This window comes from Heloderma suspectum, chromosome 2 (assembly GCF_057233095.1).
Source record: "Heloderma suspectum isolate Gila_16-S chromosome 2, 16-S_ref, whole genome shotgun sequence".
Lineage (NCBI taxonomy): Eukaryota > Metazoa > Chordata > Lepidosauria > Squamata > Helodermatidae > Heloderma > Heloderma suspectum.
This window is the reverse complement of record NC_139459.1, coordinates 283,067,080-283,082,595: the sequence shown is the minus strand read 5'-3', so window position 1 is coordinate 283,082,595 and position 15,516 is coordinate 283,067,080. Positions and strand designations below refer to the sequence as shown.

General features: G+C 41.9%; 1 protein-coding gene across 3 annotated transcripts in view; it reads right to left on the bottom strand.

The window, feature by feature from the left end:
* Positions 1–15,516, bottom strand: part of HEMK1 (HemK methyltransferase 1, mitochondrial release factors N(5)-glutamine) — a 64,829-nt gene that overhangs the window by 40,910 nt on the left and 8,403 nt on the right. For 2 of the 3 annotated variants that reach the window (XR_014788480.1, XM_084839655.1), the window contains exon 4: positions 8,642–8,735. Coding sequence is in view for 2 of the 3 variants with exons in the window: in XM_084839655.1 (XP_084695781.1) it covers positions 8,642–8,735 (94 nt within the window). In the remaining variant the exon portion in view is untranslated. Of the gene's footprint in view, positions 1–3,418; positions 3,505–7,146; positions 7,401–8,641; positions 8,736–15,516 lie in introns of those variants that run through there. The other variant, XM_084839656.1, reaches the window with a different exon arrangement.

Genomic DNA, 15,516 nt, shown 5'->3' with positions numbered 1-15,516 from the left:
GGATAGATCAGTCATTAGGTTGGTGGAGAAGTGTTCAACCTACAGGAATATTACAATGCAAATAACTGCTTAGTAGAGCATCTTACTAGTCACTCACCATGAATACATCCCACGTACTAGACACCCTGCCGGTCTGAGTCATTGGCACAGGCTACAATAGCAGTTGGGGGATTTCAGTGCCTCTTTCCTAGAACTGACTGAGTAGAAGCATTTCAAAATGAAATCTCTCTCCAACCTTGAAAAAAAAAAGCATCATCAGCTTTTCCAACAACTTTGCCCTGGTATATACTGCACTATTACTGGGAGAGACAGAAGGAACCCAACAGGGAGGACTACTTGGTTTTTATTTGTTTTCAGCCTTCAAAGGGCCGCAGGAGCCCCCCCCCACTCTCATTCTCTCTCACACGCACACACTCATTCCCTTCCTTTGCCCTTTTCTCCCTCTTTTCCCTTGCCCTTTCCTTCTTGTCCTGCTTCCCCTTCTCCCCTCTTCCATGTGCAGTAATTACCATTCACAAAACAGCTTTAAAAAAAGATGAATTGCTCCACAGGGTGGTATGGGATGGATTTCGGGGTGGTGGTGGTCGCAACATGTGAGGAGGATTAACCTTTCTCTCTCCAGCTGTGACTCCCCTCCTCCCTAAATTGCCCCCCCCCCGCAACAATTAGGCTTACATAACAACAGCTTACAGCGGTCCCCAAGTGAAGCGTTTTAAAAAGCCAAACAGCCATGTGGGGAGGGGGGTGCATCCTGCCTATGGGCCACTGTTCAAGAGGAACAGCAGCATAAGGGCTAGATGGTGAACAGGGCACTGTTATGCTAATAGTACTCTCGAAAAGCTTTTCATTTCACCTAGAGCAGAACATTTGCAGAAGCAAGAACACCAAATACTATGACTGAAGCAAAGTGAGTGAAAAGGAAAGAGAGGTGGGAGAATTCACTGGCCCAGTACCCAGTTCCTAAGATAACCCGCCTCTTCTCCTAGTCTTCCCAGGGTTTCAAGACAACCTAGTATGATTGTTGAAGCATCAGGTGTAAGGTAATGGTCACCAATAAGACCACATTTTGACACCCCCACAACCTGCGCATGAATCAGAATTATACATTGGCTCCTATGTTCTGTTTCTTAGGCTAACTGGTTTCTAAAAAAATGTCATTTTGATTAAAATACCTCATGCTCTCTTGTCAAGTTTTTCAAGGACCTAAGCTAAGCCTGTAGATACCAACCCCATACTTTTCCTTTTCCTCCCAACACCAGATCCTAATGATCCTGAATCCCAGTCCTACACTTTCCCCCTTTCTCCCAGGCCCAGATCTCACCCCCCACCACCGTCCTAATCCCTAACCCCAAAGTACAGTGTATAAGGACAAACACATCTTTTATTTTGTAAATGTGGCTAGGGAAAAGTTAACATAAAGTTTAGCAACTAAGGTTGCAATCCTATACTCGTTTATCTTTGAATGCAATCAGATTTGACATGTACAGGATTGCACTGTTAATTAGATCTCCCAGTGCGTAGTTGTGTTAGCCAGCTGCACCAAAAATAATGAAGAGTCTTGCAGTGCTTTAAAGGTATATCTGATACAGTGGAATCTAGTTCTCAAAAGCTTATTGTGCCATTAAAAATGTTAGTCTTTAAAGTACTACAAGACTCGTACTTAGGTTTTAAAGAAAGTTTTTGGCTGGTTTGTCAGCAGTATCAGAGCATACACCCATTTAGTCAGTTTTCTAGTCCCTGGAAAATCACTGTCCTACTTTTGTCCCTCTTTTTGCCTTTGGAGTATGCCTTGTTAAAATTTTGTTAGTGGGAGTTGCTAGTAATATCATTGTTTAGGGTACCTATGTGTTTTGCCTGTGGATGTGGGACTTTAAAGTATTACAGTCTATAATTGTCTTAGTTTTTATGTAGCCTTTGAGAGTTCAAAGAATACGCTATATGGAAAATCCAGCGAGCTGTTCCCTCACTATATTGCAACATTGGAAGGGGCAATTTGGACTGGAAAAGCAGTATCTGTGTGTGTGTGTGTGTGTTGCTGCTCAACCTTTTCCAGGCCATGACTTGATCTGCATAATTAGCCACTTGCGTAATATACCAATTTGGCCATCCAAATTTGGGGGACTGGAATATGGCAAGCCCACTTATGTGTACACTTTTTGTCTCACTATTACAAATTATTAAATAACGTTTTTAGTGCTTTTAGATCTTAGCACTCTTATTTCATTGCTCATTTTATGTGCTGCAGTGTTTTTACTCTTTGGTGTTAGCACTCTTTGGTCAGTTTTATCTTGGATTTATTATGTGCCGTTTTTATTAATTGTTTCATTGTTTGCATTTTATATTTTTAATGTACTGCATACTGTCTAGAGAACTTGGGTTACTGGGTAGTTTTAAAGTGTAATAAACAAACAAATAAAAGCTTTTTTAATGCATTTACTTCCCTCTTATTCTATTTGTTTATACCTTCCTATTCCTAGGTTAGCTTGTTATATTATTTAACTCTTTCCACTTCTTTTATTCTCTCCCCTAACTAGTGCAAAGTACCCCTTTTCCTCCTTGGCCTTATGTCCCATGCCTTGCTTAGATGGTAAGCCTGCAGATAGGAAGTTGGTGTTTTTTCTATTTTTGTACACTGCTGAGTTCTTATTAGGCACAGTTATAAATACTAAGTAACGCTGCTGCTTTTTTACTAGTTGTTTTATTAACTCTCGCTGCTCATGCTATTTTACTGCCGCATTCAAAATGTTATGGTTTTTATTTTGTTTTAGCTTTAAGTTGTTTGGTGGGGGGGAGGGGAGGGTTGTATGCGCTGCTTTGGAGACATCTTTTAGTGGAATAGTACAGCAGCATACGAATATGGGGGTTGGGGGAGGAAAAAAAAAAGAGGAGAGAGAAACAACGCTGAAGGCAAAAAGACCAGAGCTGTGTTTTCCTGTTCCACAAACAAAGAATGACTTCCTTGTTTGTGGAACACCATCATCAGAAGATATATTCTGGAAGTAGCAAATTTCCAACCTGGAGGACATTTTCCCCACAATATACATTCTGGGATTCTTGTCAGGAAAAAATCAGATCACCTGTATGTACAACCAGAAGCCATGGTCAACTGCTTGCAAAAGCTTGAGCGGGCCAGAGATCAAGCTAGCAAACCACTGTGAACTTTTTACAAGTCAGCTGTGGGAAGTGTGTGGGCACGAACATTAAAAGGTTATTTTCCCTGACTAAATTATTAACAAAGCCCAGCACAGTGTGATAATATAATCTTAAAAAAACACAAACATCCTCCCACTCTTGTCCAGATAGTGCTGTTCACGTGTCACTAGCTATATTTCATCATGCCTCTTTTCTCTGCCGCTCAGGGGCCAATACTGGGTGAACTTTGGTCTCGTATTGTTTCCATTGATTTCATTCAACCTACCATTAAGGGATTCTGAGCAGTTTCCCCATTCAGAAATAGTGAAGGTATCCCATCTTGTTTCTCCAAAGCAAGATTCCCGTTTTCTTCTGGTTGTTATTGTGGGAAAAAAGTCACAAACAGAATAAAAAAAATTATTGTAGAAAATGCTGTTGACTTTTGAAGGATGTTTCTCTTAGTTTAAGGTTGCCTCCCAGTTCTTGGGGTGGGGTCATGGGATGCTTTGACATAAAGCTAACATCCTAAACTCTTGAGATCTGACTTCACGAAAGACAAATAGTGTCAGAGTATCCACACAATATTTACAGAAAAAAATGTGTAGTATCAAAAGGGAATTCAGTAGTTGGCAGCTGCAAGTACATAATTCATATTGTGAAGAAACCAGTGAAATAGAAAAAAAGAAAGAAAAGAATAAAGGTGCCCCCCCCCCCCCGAAGTAAAACAGTTTGGCCAAGCAAATAGAAAATGCATCATCATGGTACTTTACAGTGCAGAGCCAGAAGGGAACAAAAATAGTACAGATCTAACACAGAACTACAGGAATTCAAAGTCCACAGTGTTTTTCAAGACCCAGCTATATACAGGTCTCTAAAAACAAAAGCTACAAGTTGGAGAGGTCTGCTACAGAGCACTAATGTACTTCAGTGGAAGCAGCTAGTCAGAGAATAGCAGATAGATACCCTCAGGAAGGGGATGTAGCTCAGTGGCAGAGAACATGTTTTGCATGCAGTAGGTCCCATGTTCAAACCTCGGTGTCTCCCATCGCCCCCTCCTCTCTCTCCTCCACCTACCCTTTGCCTTTTATACAGAGCTTGGGGTGGAAGTGTAAATATTTTTAACAGACAGACTGATTCTGTCTGCATCCACCAAATCTCCAAGGCAGGCTGAGGCTTTGGGAGTAGCCTGATTCATTGTGAGCCGCTTCAGAGAAACCCTGCTTTGCCTCAGGCAAAGCCCAGATTGCTCCAAAGCATCCTGCTTCAGAACCCTCGTATTCAATACCCTCGTATTCAACATTTCTTTGAAAACCGTTTATTTCATTAGTTTTCTGTGGAAGAGCTGTAAACAGTACAGACATATTCAAAAAGGGCTCAGAAAGGTAACTTGATGATGTGTGTGCGTCCCCTTAATTCTCTGAACCAATGGAACAAGATTCAGGCACAAGTCTTTCCTAGAAGAAAAGGGGTGGGTGGGTGGGTTGAGAAATTAACTTTGACCAAACTTACTTCATTTTCTCTAAAAAGGGAAATGTCAATAGGAATGAGAAAGAGACACCGGAAAGCCTATTAACAGGAGAGCAATAATTCCTGGAAGTCAAAACAACTAACTGTTCTCCCAGCTTAAAACTGGCCTGCCCCCTGGTGGCCAAACCCATTTGTTACCAATATACAACACAAGCAGGAGAAAGGCAGATAACCACTGCACTGTGAAAATTCCTAGAAATGAAAAAACCAAGCTTAATTGAGCTCACATACTCTCACATTTTGATGCCTCATTCATCAGATCCTATGGCCCAGAACATGTGTTAAAGGCATTTTAAAGATATAAAATTAGACAAGTGTGACATGCAACAGTGCCTGCAATTCTGGGAAGCCACACATTCATATAGCACTACCTCTCTAGTCGCTCTTCAACTGCGTAGAATTGATGCATGAGGAGGAGTGTTCTGGCACCACCTCCTTACACGTTTCCATGTGATGGTCTGAAGAGGAGAGCCTCCTATATATGTGGAAGCTCCCCATGCAAGCCAAGATGCTGATTTTCTTCTTCAGACCATCGCTCTACACGAGTACACGGGTGACGGAAATGTGTGAAGAGGGGGGTAGGGCTAAGTGCTCTGTCTCCTTGTATGTTGATTCTCCACAGACTAAGAACCCCTGAACAGGGCCATTCTCTCTCTCTCTCTCTCTCTCTCTCTCTCTCGGTGTTGCTGGAACACTCAAACCCCCTCTATTCCTGTCCAAGTATCCATCTCCCAAATTGACTTGTAATTGTTCTTGTGTCCAGTTGGCTTTATATCCATATGACCATGATGTGAATTGTCTTTCATCCATTCCTATGTGTAGCTATATCACCAACAAATTGAATTAGCAACAATGGGCATTAAATGCAAGCATTCTTCAGAATAAAATTTAAAAATGGCACTTATTTAGCAAATGTCAAGTGTCCCAAGTGCTTCACACTCTCTCATTAATGCATACAACATTCCTGGAAGGTAGGTTGGTGGGGGCAGGGAGGAAGACCTGTAGCCTTTCTGCATATTCTGGTTCTAACATTATGCCTCTCTAACTGCCAATTCCTACCTCCCAACTGACTGAATATAAGCCACTGGCAAGCCAATCATACAGAACCCCTTAAGAACAGTGTCACCAGTCAATAAAAATGGACAAACTTCACAAATTCAGTACACGCCAACCAGTGTGTATGTTTAGGTGTTGAAGGAGAGAGGGGAACTGGGGCAGAAGTTCAACTGCATTTGGGGTACTTTTATTATTATCACTGTTTATTAAATGCACTATGTTTATTAACATGCTAAGTTCAATCACCGTCTAGGGTATATAAAGAAAATCCAATGCAAACTGAACATTTTCCCATGCAAATTACCCTAACTTGCAAAGGAAGTTTTTCCTGAAAATTTTCCAGTTCAAAGTTTTCTGGAAAACGCACATCACTAAAGCCCATCACTGTATTTTGTTTACTATTTAAGAGTACAGAGACTGACAGTCCTTAGTTCATTGTTCATGTTAAATTCTTGCAGTAAGCTCAAACTCAAACATGGCACTGAACGGCAAACTAGGCTGGCACAGGCAGGCATCAATTATGCAAGCACATGGACAGACTTAGCAATACTGTCTTGTGCTTACTGTCACTGCTTGCATCACACACAGTGAGCTTTTGTTGAAAGAATGGGGGTGGTGTTGTCTGAGGACAATGAGGGCAATGCGGGCATCAGCAGATAGTCTTGCATTGGGCCATCACGTTGGAAGATCGATTAGGCAATAGATGATTTGGGCACCCAAATAATTAACGAATGCTTTGGAGTCGGGATTTCTTTGTTGGAACTGTGGATCTGCAAAGGACCTCAAAGGTAAAATTGATTTCCATGCTCTGCATCAAGGGAGCTAGGAATGACATTTTTCCAGTGCATAAACAATGACTTTCAAGAAAATCCTGGAAACCTCTGTTTACTTTCTACTGGTTAAATGTCAAGTTTCTAGGCCTCATGGTTGTGAAGAAAAGAGAAAAGCTAGACCAAGGAAGGGAAGAAAACAAATTTGATGATGGCTGGGCAGAAGAAGAACCATCAACAAGTACAGCAGGGGAGAGTACAGCGAAGAAAAAGAAATAGAAGAAAATTAAAGAGGAGCCAAAAGATTATTAAGAGGAGGAAAGCACAGTCTCCTTACGTGGCATGCATTGCATTTGTGTTCCCTGGGACATTTGCTAATGAAATAGAATTTGCCCCATAGTTAGGCAAGGTGAAGAAATTCTGTATACTTTCCTTGGGGCAAATTCCCCCACCCCAATATTTTTAGTTCTTTAGTCTAACCTCTTAGTTTAATTTCTGCCACGACAATATTTTTTTTTAAATTGATGTTTGCTTTTAATACTAGTGTAAAACAGTGTTGAAAGGCTGCTTATACCTGAAAGGTGGCATAAATACATATATTTTACAGGAGAAGCAGATTTTAAAGCATAACCAACTTTTAGAAAAGCACCTGGACCTATACCTGTCACAACAATAATGCCACCACTGACACTGTGGAGTCCTGATAGGTTGGAGGTGAACAGTGAGGAGTCGGAGTCTGATCTTTCAACTCTTACTTCAGCACTGGCTTGCATAGGCTTATGTTGTCCTGCCCTACTTTCTGTTCTTCTGTTGGAGCACAGGGATGTCATTTTGGAAAAAGAGCAAGGAACATAGGTCCAAAGTACACGTGATGCTCAGTCATTTGCATTTCCAACCTCCAATCCCTCTCAGACTTTAAAAAGAAAAAAGAAAAAAAGAAAGAAAACCTGAATTTTCTTTATTTGATATGTACACCACCTTTCTTCGAAGAAAAATGGCACTCAAGGCTGAATATCAGCTGGAGCTTGAACAAGAGGGGAGTAGTGTCTTAACCTTTTCACTTCTGGCCATTCTCCTGCTCAGAAATCACTTTCATGTTGTCTGCGATGATGTGGGAAAAAGGCACCCATCCTGCAGGGTGAAAAGCAGCATGGTGGGTCAGTGGAGTCATTTTGGGTGGGAGAATGGCTGGAGGTGAAAGGGGTTAAGCAGCCCCTTCACTTTCTGGCGACCCACAATTCAATACTTCAGCTTGCATGGCTGCTTTTAGTTCTGGTTTTTAAAAAACGGGGGAGGCTGGTACAGCATTGCACGCAACAGAGCAATGCCTATAATTTGGGCCTCATGTAGAATTCTATGAAAAGCTTTGTTGGAAACCAGCGAAATCTGAGCTGAGGGCTGGTCCATACAGTAAATGAGAACTGCTAGCTTAGGAAACAGCTGGCTAAGGCTGCAATCCCATACATACTTACCGGGAAGTAAATCCCAATTGAAGTTAATATGGCTTACTTCTGAGTAGACATGTGCATGATTGCATTAGAAGTGCCTTCCCACAATTATTCCCTGACCCATTATAGAGCGAATAGGCAAGGTCCCCCCCGCGACTTCCTACCAGTTTAAACCAACAGAGAGATCGACAGACCTTGTCCCTCATCTCTTCTGCTGCAAAACATCTACATGTCACATTTTAAAGTCAGTTAAATGGTTAACAGTTTGTTGACAAAACTTGCCACTTCCTACTAGTTCAAACCAGAGCGATTTTAAGTATCAACAAAAACTCCACATATAAAGAAATCACAGACAGACAGACTGATACCTGTATCTATCTATAGGTACATCTATATAACACATACTTTGGCATGACCAGTAGGAAGAAAAGCAATTGCCATTCCAACAATTTTTCTAGCTGGAACAGACCCAAGACAAAAAATGCTAGTCAGCAAAGACTGCACTGATGTTGGGCTCCCCCACTTGTCCCCCTGGTGAGGCAGCAAGGGCCACCAAAAAGCCTCCAAGATGAGCAAGGAAAGTGGAGTTTCCTTGCAGCTGACTGGCACTGCACTTCCTTCAAAAGAGGCGGTGGGGGGGGGGAGTGCGTGTGCAGCAATGCAGCATCACTGGAGGCCAGCAGAAGCTTTCCATTTACGATGACTTGCCTCTGTCTCTGGTCGAGGAACAAAGACTGGAGCTTTCATCTTGAGTGTCAGATCCTGGAAATCCCACTCACCAAGCACATATTGCACCGGCATCCTGCAACAGGAGGAGGCAAGTTACATGATGTACCTGGCCAGGACTCCAATTACTTACAAGTTCACTAAACTTACCATCTTCTTCCCAAGCACAAACAACGGCACTGGCAGTACCTTCCCTAATGGGTGGAGTGGGAAGGAAAGAGAACATTCAGTGCTATCATAGAGAGTTTCCAAATGTTCTTTGATGAGAAATTAGAAGGATTTTTCTACTGAAGCTAAAAATGATACCATCGCCTTTCCATGACAGGCTATCCACAACTCTGCCAGCTATTGAGCTGAAGCCTCATACATCAGGTTCCGCTCACTTCTCCATTACTAGAGAAGAGCTAACACTCAAGCCATCCAAGATCCTGCAAGAAAGCAATCCGCAAACTCTTCACAGAAACTGGTCAAGTACAATGCAAAATTTCAAACCTCATAAGCACTATGCAGTAATTTAGAGTATACTCTTGATTTGAATAAGACTACGTTCACTGAAGGTGCAATCCTATGCATGTTTAGACGGAAAAATGCCTGGCTGGCTCGGGCATGCTGGGAGTTGTAGGACTTTTTTCTGTCTAAACATGCATAGGATTACACCCTGAGTAATGTAAACACTTATAATTCTGGATAAATAGTCCTTTAGGAACTAGCCCATGAAAACTATGCACTAACTACGCTTTGCTCATTGTTGTTTCCTTTCTCTGCTGAATCCCAGCTCTATTCATTGAGCAGAAGTCACCAGCATATGGTATAGTCTATCCAGTAGGACACAATATACTCAAGTACTTTGCCTTCTAACTCTGCATTTTAAGGCCCATCGTACATGTATGCTCCTGACAGCAGCTAGGATATTTCTAGGTGCTTCATAAAAAATATAATAATCAGACCTGGGATGCTATGAAAAGACCATAGCTGTCATATTTTCACAAACTACTCAGTCATTCAGACTCTTGTCACCTTTTCCCCACATCACATAAGACACATTCCACTCTGAGAAAGCATAAACTAACTCCGGGGGATTACTCTCTCATTATCCTTTTTTGTTTTTTGTTTTGAATAGGGTCAAGGTAAGGATCTAGCATGTTTAAATTAGAATCCGTTCATGGATTTAGAATCCAACATGGTTCTATATTTGAGCTCCTGGGCACATTCAGATGCAAGAAATGTAAATCAGATAACTTTGGCATCTTAATTATACACGTGACACATCCCCTGGCAGTTAAGCCATTTTCAGCTAGACTTCAGCGCTGAAGAGCACTGTTATAGTGTTGAAAGGCTTTGTGATTAAGATAAGTGAAGTGACAAAAGCATTTGCATTGATTAATAGATCTGATGTGTATCTAAAGTTAATCTCTTTAGGAAAAGAAAAGGTTTCAGAGCTTAAAAGTTTGCATCTTCTTCCTACAGTAGAAGTAGGACAACTGAAAGAAATCCCCATGCTAACTATGTGACTTTCATTCTCTCCCATAACTCAATCCATAAGATGGGTCAAGAACAACCAGGCAATCAGCTGTAGCTTAAATAAGCCACAGTGGGCTGCAGTGATCATGTGAACCAGGTCAATGTCTACTCTTCTAGCTGTTTTTTGAACTGTAAGCAAGAGCTGAGTTAACTCAAGAACAGACTTCCCCAGGTTGAAGAGGCTGTAACCAAGCACCCTATGTTGTTGTCTTTTCCAATTTTGCTGAGAGGGTTTTTCTTTGTTTTTCATCAATCAAATATAATTTTTGGTGTAACAAATGTCTAGCCACATGTTGACAATAATATATCAACTTAATAAGCTTAAATATGGACGAGCCATATGACAATCATATATCAACTTAATAAGCTTAAATATGGACGAGCCTTATGCCCCCGCATTGAGCCACTTTACTCCTCTCTTTGCACAAGTCGGCAAACATGCCAGGAAGTCTCCAGTGAACTATAGCTTCCCATTATTTTGGAGCCAGGAAATTATGGGTAATATTTTCAGAACAAGCTAGGATATTGAACCAACTTTAAACCATGGCTTCATACTCTGGGTTGTTCCAAAGTTGTTAACCATAGGTTACTGATTTGGAGGTAATGAGAAACTATGATTAACTGATGACTTCCTGGCTTGTTTGCTGCCTTGCACAAAGGGTGTGTGCAGGGGTGCATGGCTCATTAATATCCCAGCAGTTTATTAAGCCAAGATACGATTGTCCAAACATGGCCAACATGTTGCAAATGCAATTCTAACAACAGTTATTAAGGAGTACATTCTATTGAACTCAGTGGATAAACATGCATAGGATCATGTTACTTGGGTCTTAAGCAGAAATATAATTCCCCTGGGTAGAAAGAACAGATTGTCTCATGTCACTTGGAGTCAGAGTCCAGAGTCCTGGAAGGTGCAAATGTCCAAAATCTACCTTTGGTACATATGGAACCTCATCTGTTACACATACCAAGAGACCTATAGTGACTATGTCAAGAAGGTCCTGGCATGCCTAAAAAGGCAGGTGATGTTTATATTGTAAACTTTGGGCAGTATCCAATACTGCTCTTGCACTGGCAGAACCTATTGGTGGCACAATAGGAACCTAGCAGTTCCTGGAACAATCAGAAATGAGTGGAAATGCTAGTTTTCAGACTGGTGCAGATCTGCAGAGGTCACAGGAGGGAGCTCCGCTGACCCACCTCATTCCAGAAATTAAGAGTTTCTGCTAATTTCCGGGGTTTCTTTTGGAAGAGCTAGTTCCCGTTGCGCTTGCACGAGCACAACGGAGGTGCAGCACTGTACTGGATACTGCCCCAAACGTGCATGTTAAGACATCTGTTCTGAGCAACAACAGGCAAGGGCTCTTTAAACCTAAGCCTTAAAACTTAAGAGTGTTGGACTGGGATGGGAAGACCAGGGATTCAAGTCTCCACTTGGCCATGAAACTCACTGGGCGACTTTGGGCCAGTCACTGACTTTCGGCCTAACCTACTGCACAGGGTTGTTGTGAGGATAAAATGGAAAGGAGGAAGATCAGTCATGTAACTTTGGGCTCTTTGGAGAAAAAAGTGAGATAAGTGTAACAAACAAACAATCAAATAAATTGAATGCAACACTGAAATGTGCTGGACTATAATTTAAATTGCCTTGATCTGAAAATGAACTGTTTAGACTGGAAAGGTACTGATGTGCCAGTGTAGATTGGTGTTTATGGTTTCTTTCTTATGTCATGACTTCGTGCTGTTATTACGCTTCATGAGCATTGCCTTTTAGGGGTACAACTTCTGATATTGGAAGAAATAAACCTGTCAAGCTTCCAGACTATATCCTCCACTGATAAAGACTGCTTAACCAATTTGATTTCATTCCTCAAGGCTTCCCCAACCTAGTACCCCCCAGATGTTTCAAACTACAACTCCCAGCATTCGTGACCACTGGCCATGCTGACTGGGGTTGTCGGGAGCTGAACTCCAAAACATTTTGAGGACACTAGGTTGGGGGAAGTCTGGCATACTTTGACTCATTGTCTTAGACAATGTGGGCCCTCCATACCTCAAGGAGCACTTCCAGATTTGTGAGGGTTGTTGTTTTCTTTGAGGTGCCAGAGAAGTCCTGCTCAGGAAACTACTGAGCCCAAAGTATTCTCTACAGTGTCTCCCAACTCTGGCCTTTTCTGCAAGTACTGAGATATCACTGTAAGGCATTTGCTTCATTTTAAACAGGCATTTAAAGGTTTGTTGTGATTGTTGACCAGTTTTAATAGCCTACATTGCTTAGGGGTTCTGCTGTATTGCTTTATTATTCGATCTGTAACACTGTAGATGATTTCAAAATATATATTTTAAATTGAAAATATTGTATTCTGTCCTATATTGCATTAATATTCCCCCTTACAGTTCCTTTTATGTAGTTTTCCACTTATTATTTTTGGTTTTTTTAAAAATTGGATTGTTTTAATTTGCTTTTTAAAGTTGTCGTTAAGTTGCCCTGTGAACAGCCTTCTGTTGAAAGGCAGCCTATAAATGTTGGCATAATATTGTCAGCTGCTTCAGACAGGCTGTTGGAAAAGCTGTACAGCAATTTATACATAAATACAAATAAAGAAATGGCATACAGAGTTAACACCCTAAAAAGAAACAGTATCTATCCACAGGCTTAGAGAGGCTCTATTCATTTTATAACTTCCAGCTTTCAGAATTGCCTGGCTATAAAGCTTTAGTGGCAACAGTATGACCTGGTTCACATGACATGATGACCCACCGTGGCTTAAGTTACCTGTGGGGGCTGTTGCATTGTGCTGGGTGCATGTGGGTAACATTTTTGTATGGTGCCCATGGGCGCCCAGCTTGCCATGGCTTGTCGTGTCATGCAAACCCCAGGTGGCAGGGGTTGTTTTAGGGTTCTTTAAGGGTTGTCTAACCCTCAAACAAGCCCTGTCGCCTGGGTTCACACCACACGATAAACCAGGAGGCTGCAGGAGCCATGCAACGCAACAGTCCCTGTGGGTAAATTAAGCTGTGGTGGGCTGTTGTGATGTGCCAACCGGCCCAATAACTCTTAATCCAGATCAGGTTTGGCATGTGTGTACAACTCACCGATGAGTCCACACATCTATGGAAAACACAATTCATAGACTTTCACAAAACAACCTAAGAATATTTCACCCCCTTCAATGCATCAGGCAGAAAGTGGGTTTGCCTGATACCCAGTCAACTTTTGTACAAGAATATGGACAACAGTAGCAGTGGAAAACAGCAAAAGCGATTACAAAAGACAGACCAACTTGGTCCAATACGTAGCAAACCAAGACAGTCAAGTATGGACTTTTTCTACTCTATTAAGACAGTAATCCTATGCACACTTACTTGGGGAAAAGCCCCACTGAACTCAGTGGGAGTTACTTCTGAGTCAACACACATAGGCTTCTGCTGTAGCTTTAGTGGGAACATACACCACTCTTCAAAGTGGAGTTGCTTGAAGTGTGCAAATACAACCTGTTTTGGTGGTTAAGTCAAGGCCCAAATATTTCCATTGTAAAGGATGAAGTACCGCTGATAATAATTCAACTCCTCTTTAGCACCAAACTACAATAGACACATAAAATAGGTTGACACTGAAGGAAATGGGGTGAGACAAGGAGCTGTTTGGGATTGAAAAGCACTGCTCCTTCCCACTGGAAGTTGTGCCCAAAATTGCCTTGGTTTTTAGGCTTTTGAGATGTGTTGTACTAAAACCCATCATCCCCAGCCAGGATGGCCAAATGAAAAACATTTTCAACCTTTTTCTCAGCACCCATGAGGGCTAGATGCTGTTGTTGTTTGGGTGGGGTTAAAGTAAATAAAACAACCTCAAGATTCTAAGAAGTCCAGTACTCTTCCATGATATGAAGAACATGGAGGATTAACAGGGGGTTGCTCGTATTTATCTTACATTTTAAAACATAAACAAAAGTTCACAGCACGAACAACTTATTTGTTCCAACAAGAGGATTAATTAATATTCACACTGCTGTAAAATCAGAACCAAAGTGATAGTAAGCAATTAAACCCAACCTTTTAAGATAAACCAGTTCCAAAACTGTACCAATGTTTTCTCAATCCTAATTGTTCCAAATCCACAAATAATTAATAAAATAAATTATGACTTTAAGGGCACAATCCTATGGGTTGTGCCTTTGAGAGACAGAAGCCTCTGACCTCAGAGGCTTCCGCGTATCCGGTGCCATGATGGGCTGAAGCCAGCAGCATGGGAGGAGCCCCAGAGGCGATCTTCGCCTCCCTCTCCTCCGACTGATGGGTTTTTCACTAGATGGGCTGTTTGCCCATCTAGCGACAGTGCTTCAAAGGAGGACGGAAGGAGACTGGAAGGGGCTCAGGATAGCTTGTACCCTGGACTCTCCAGTCTCTGCCCTTCCCTGCCTACTGGAATGCCCCCTTTTCCCCCTCTCCAAGGTTGATTTTTTGACCCTGGAGACCAGCAGGCATGGTTCTTTCTGCACAGGCTGCAAGGGGTCGGGTGTGTGTGTGTGAGATGTCCGACTCCCCCTTCTGAGTGCAGACTACTGTCTCTGACCTCAAAGGGGGGAATCCTCCCTATTCCATGGCCCCTCAGACAATGCCTAGGGGTCACAGGGTTGCTCCCTAAAACACATGCAGAATGGAACATGATCTAGGACTTTTAACTGCAAATCTTTCAATTTGAGCTTGAAGAAAGCTATAGAACTGAAAGATTTAGCTACCCTACATGAACACATTTTGGTATTTAGAGAACTATATATTCTTTATCTCCCCTGAGCTCCTGCTTTGCTGGAAATTCTCATTTATTTAAAAGGTCACGCAATTCCTGAATGGCATTCTTGTAAGCCTAGTAGCCCTGCTTGTTACTTGCACCTCTCTACCAGCTCAGTTCTTACTTACTCAGGCCCCACGGATTTCAAGGAGATTTGCTCATGATTTATTTAAGTGCTAAATGGAATGCTAAAGGCCTGCTGCTATTCTGTAGAGTGGCAGGGATAGCTCAACAGCTACCTCCAGGGCTAGTACTTTCTTGCATATGTGAGGGCATATCCTCTCCAATTCAAATTGAGGCCAATTCCCCTTAAACGGAACTACAAATTTCATAAAGTCCTCTTCTCCCCCACTTCTTTCATGTCACCGGCTTCAACCTTGACTTGATTTGCAAACTACCTGGCATTCCACAGACATCCTAGTACAAGCAATTGAGCTCAGAGTTCCAGTTATTTCTTTCTGTTCTCTTGTTTTTTATGCAAAACTGTTCAGATATGTGTTGTTGTTGTTGTTATTGTGTGTGTTATTTGTTCTATGTCATTATGTGA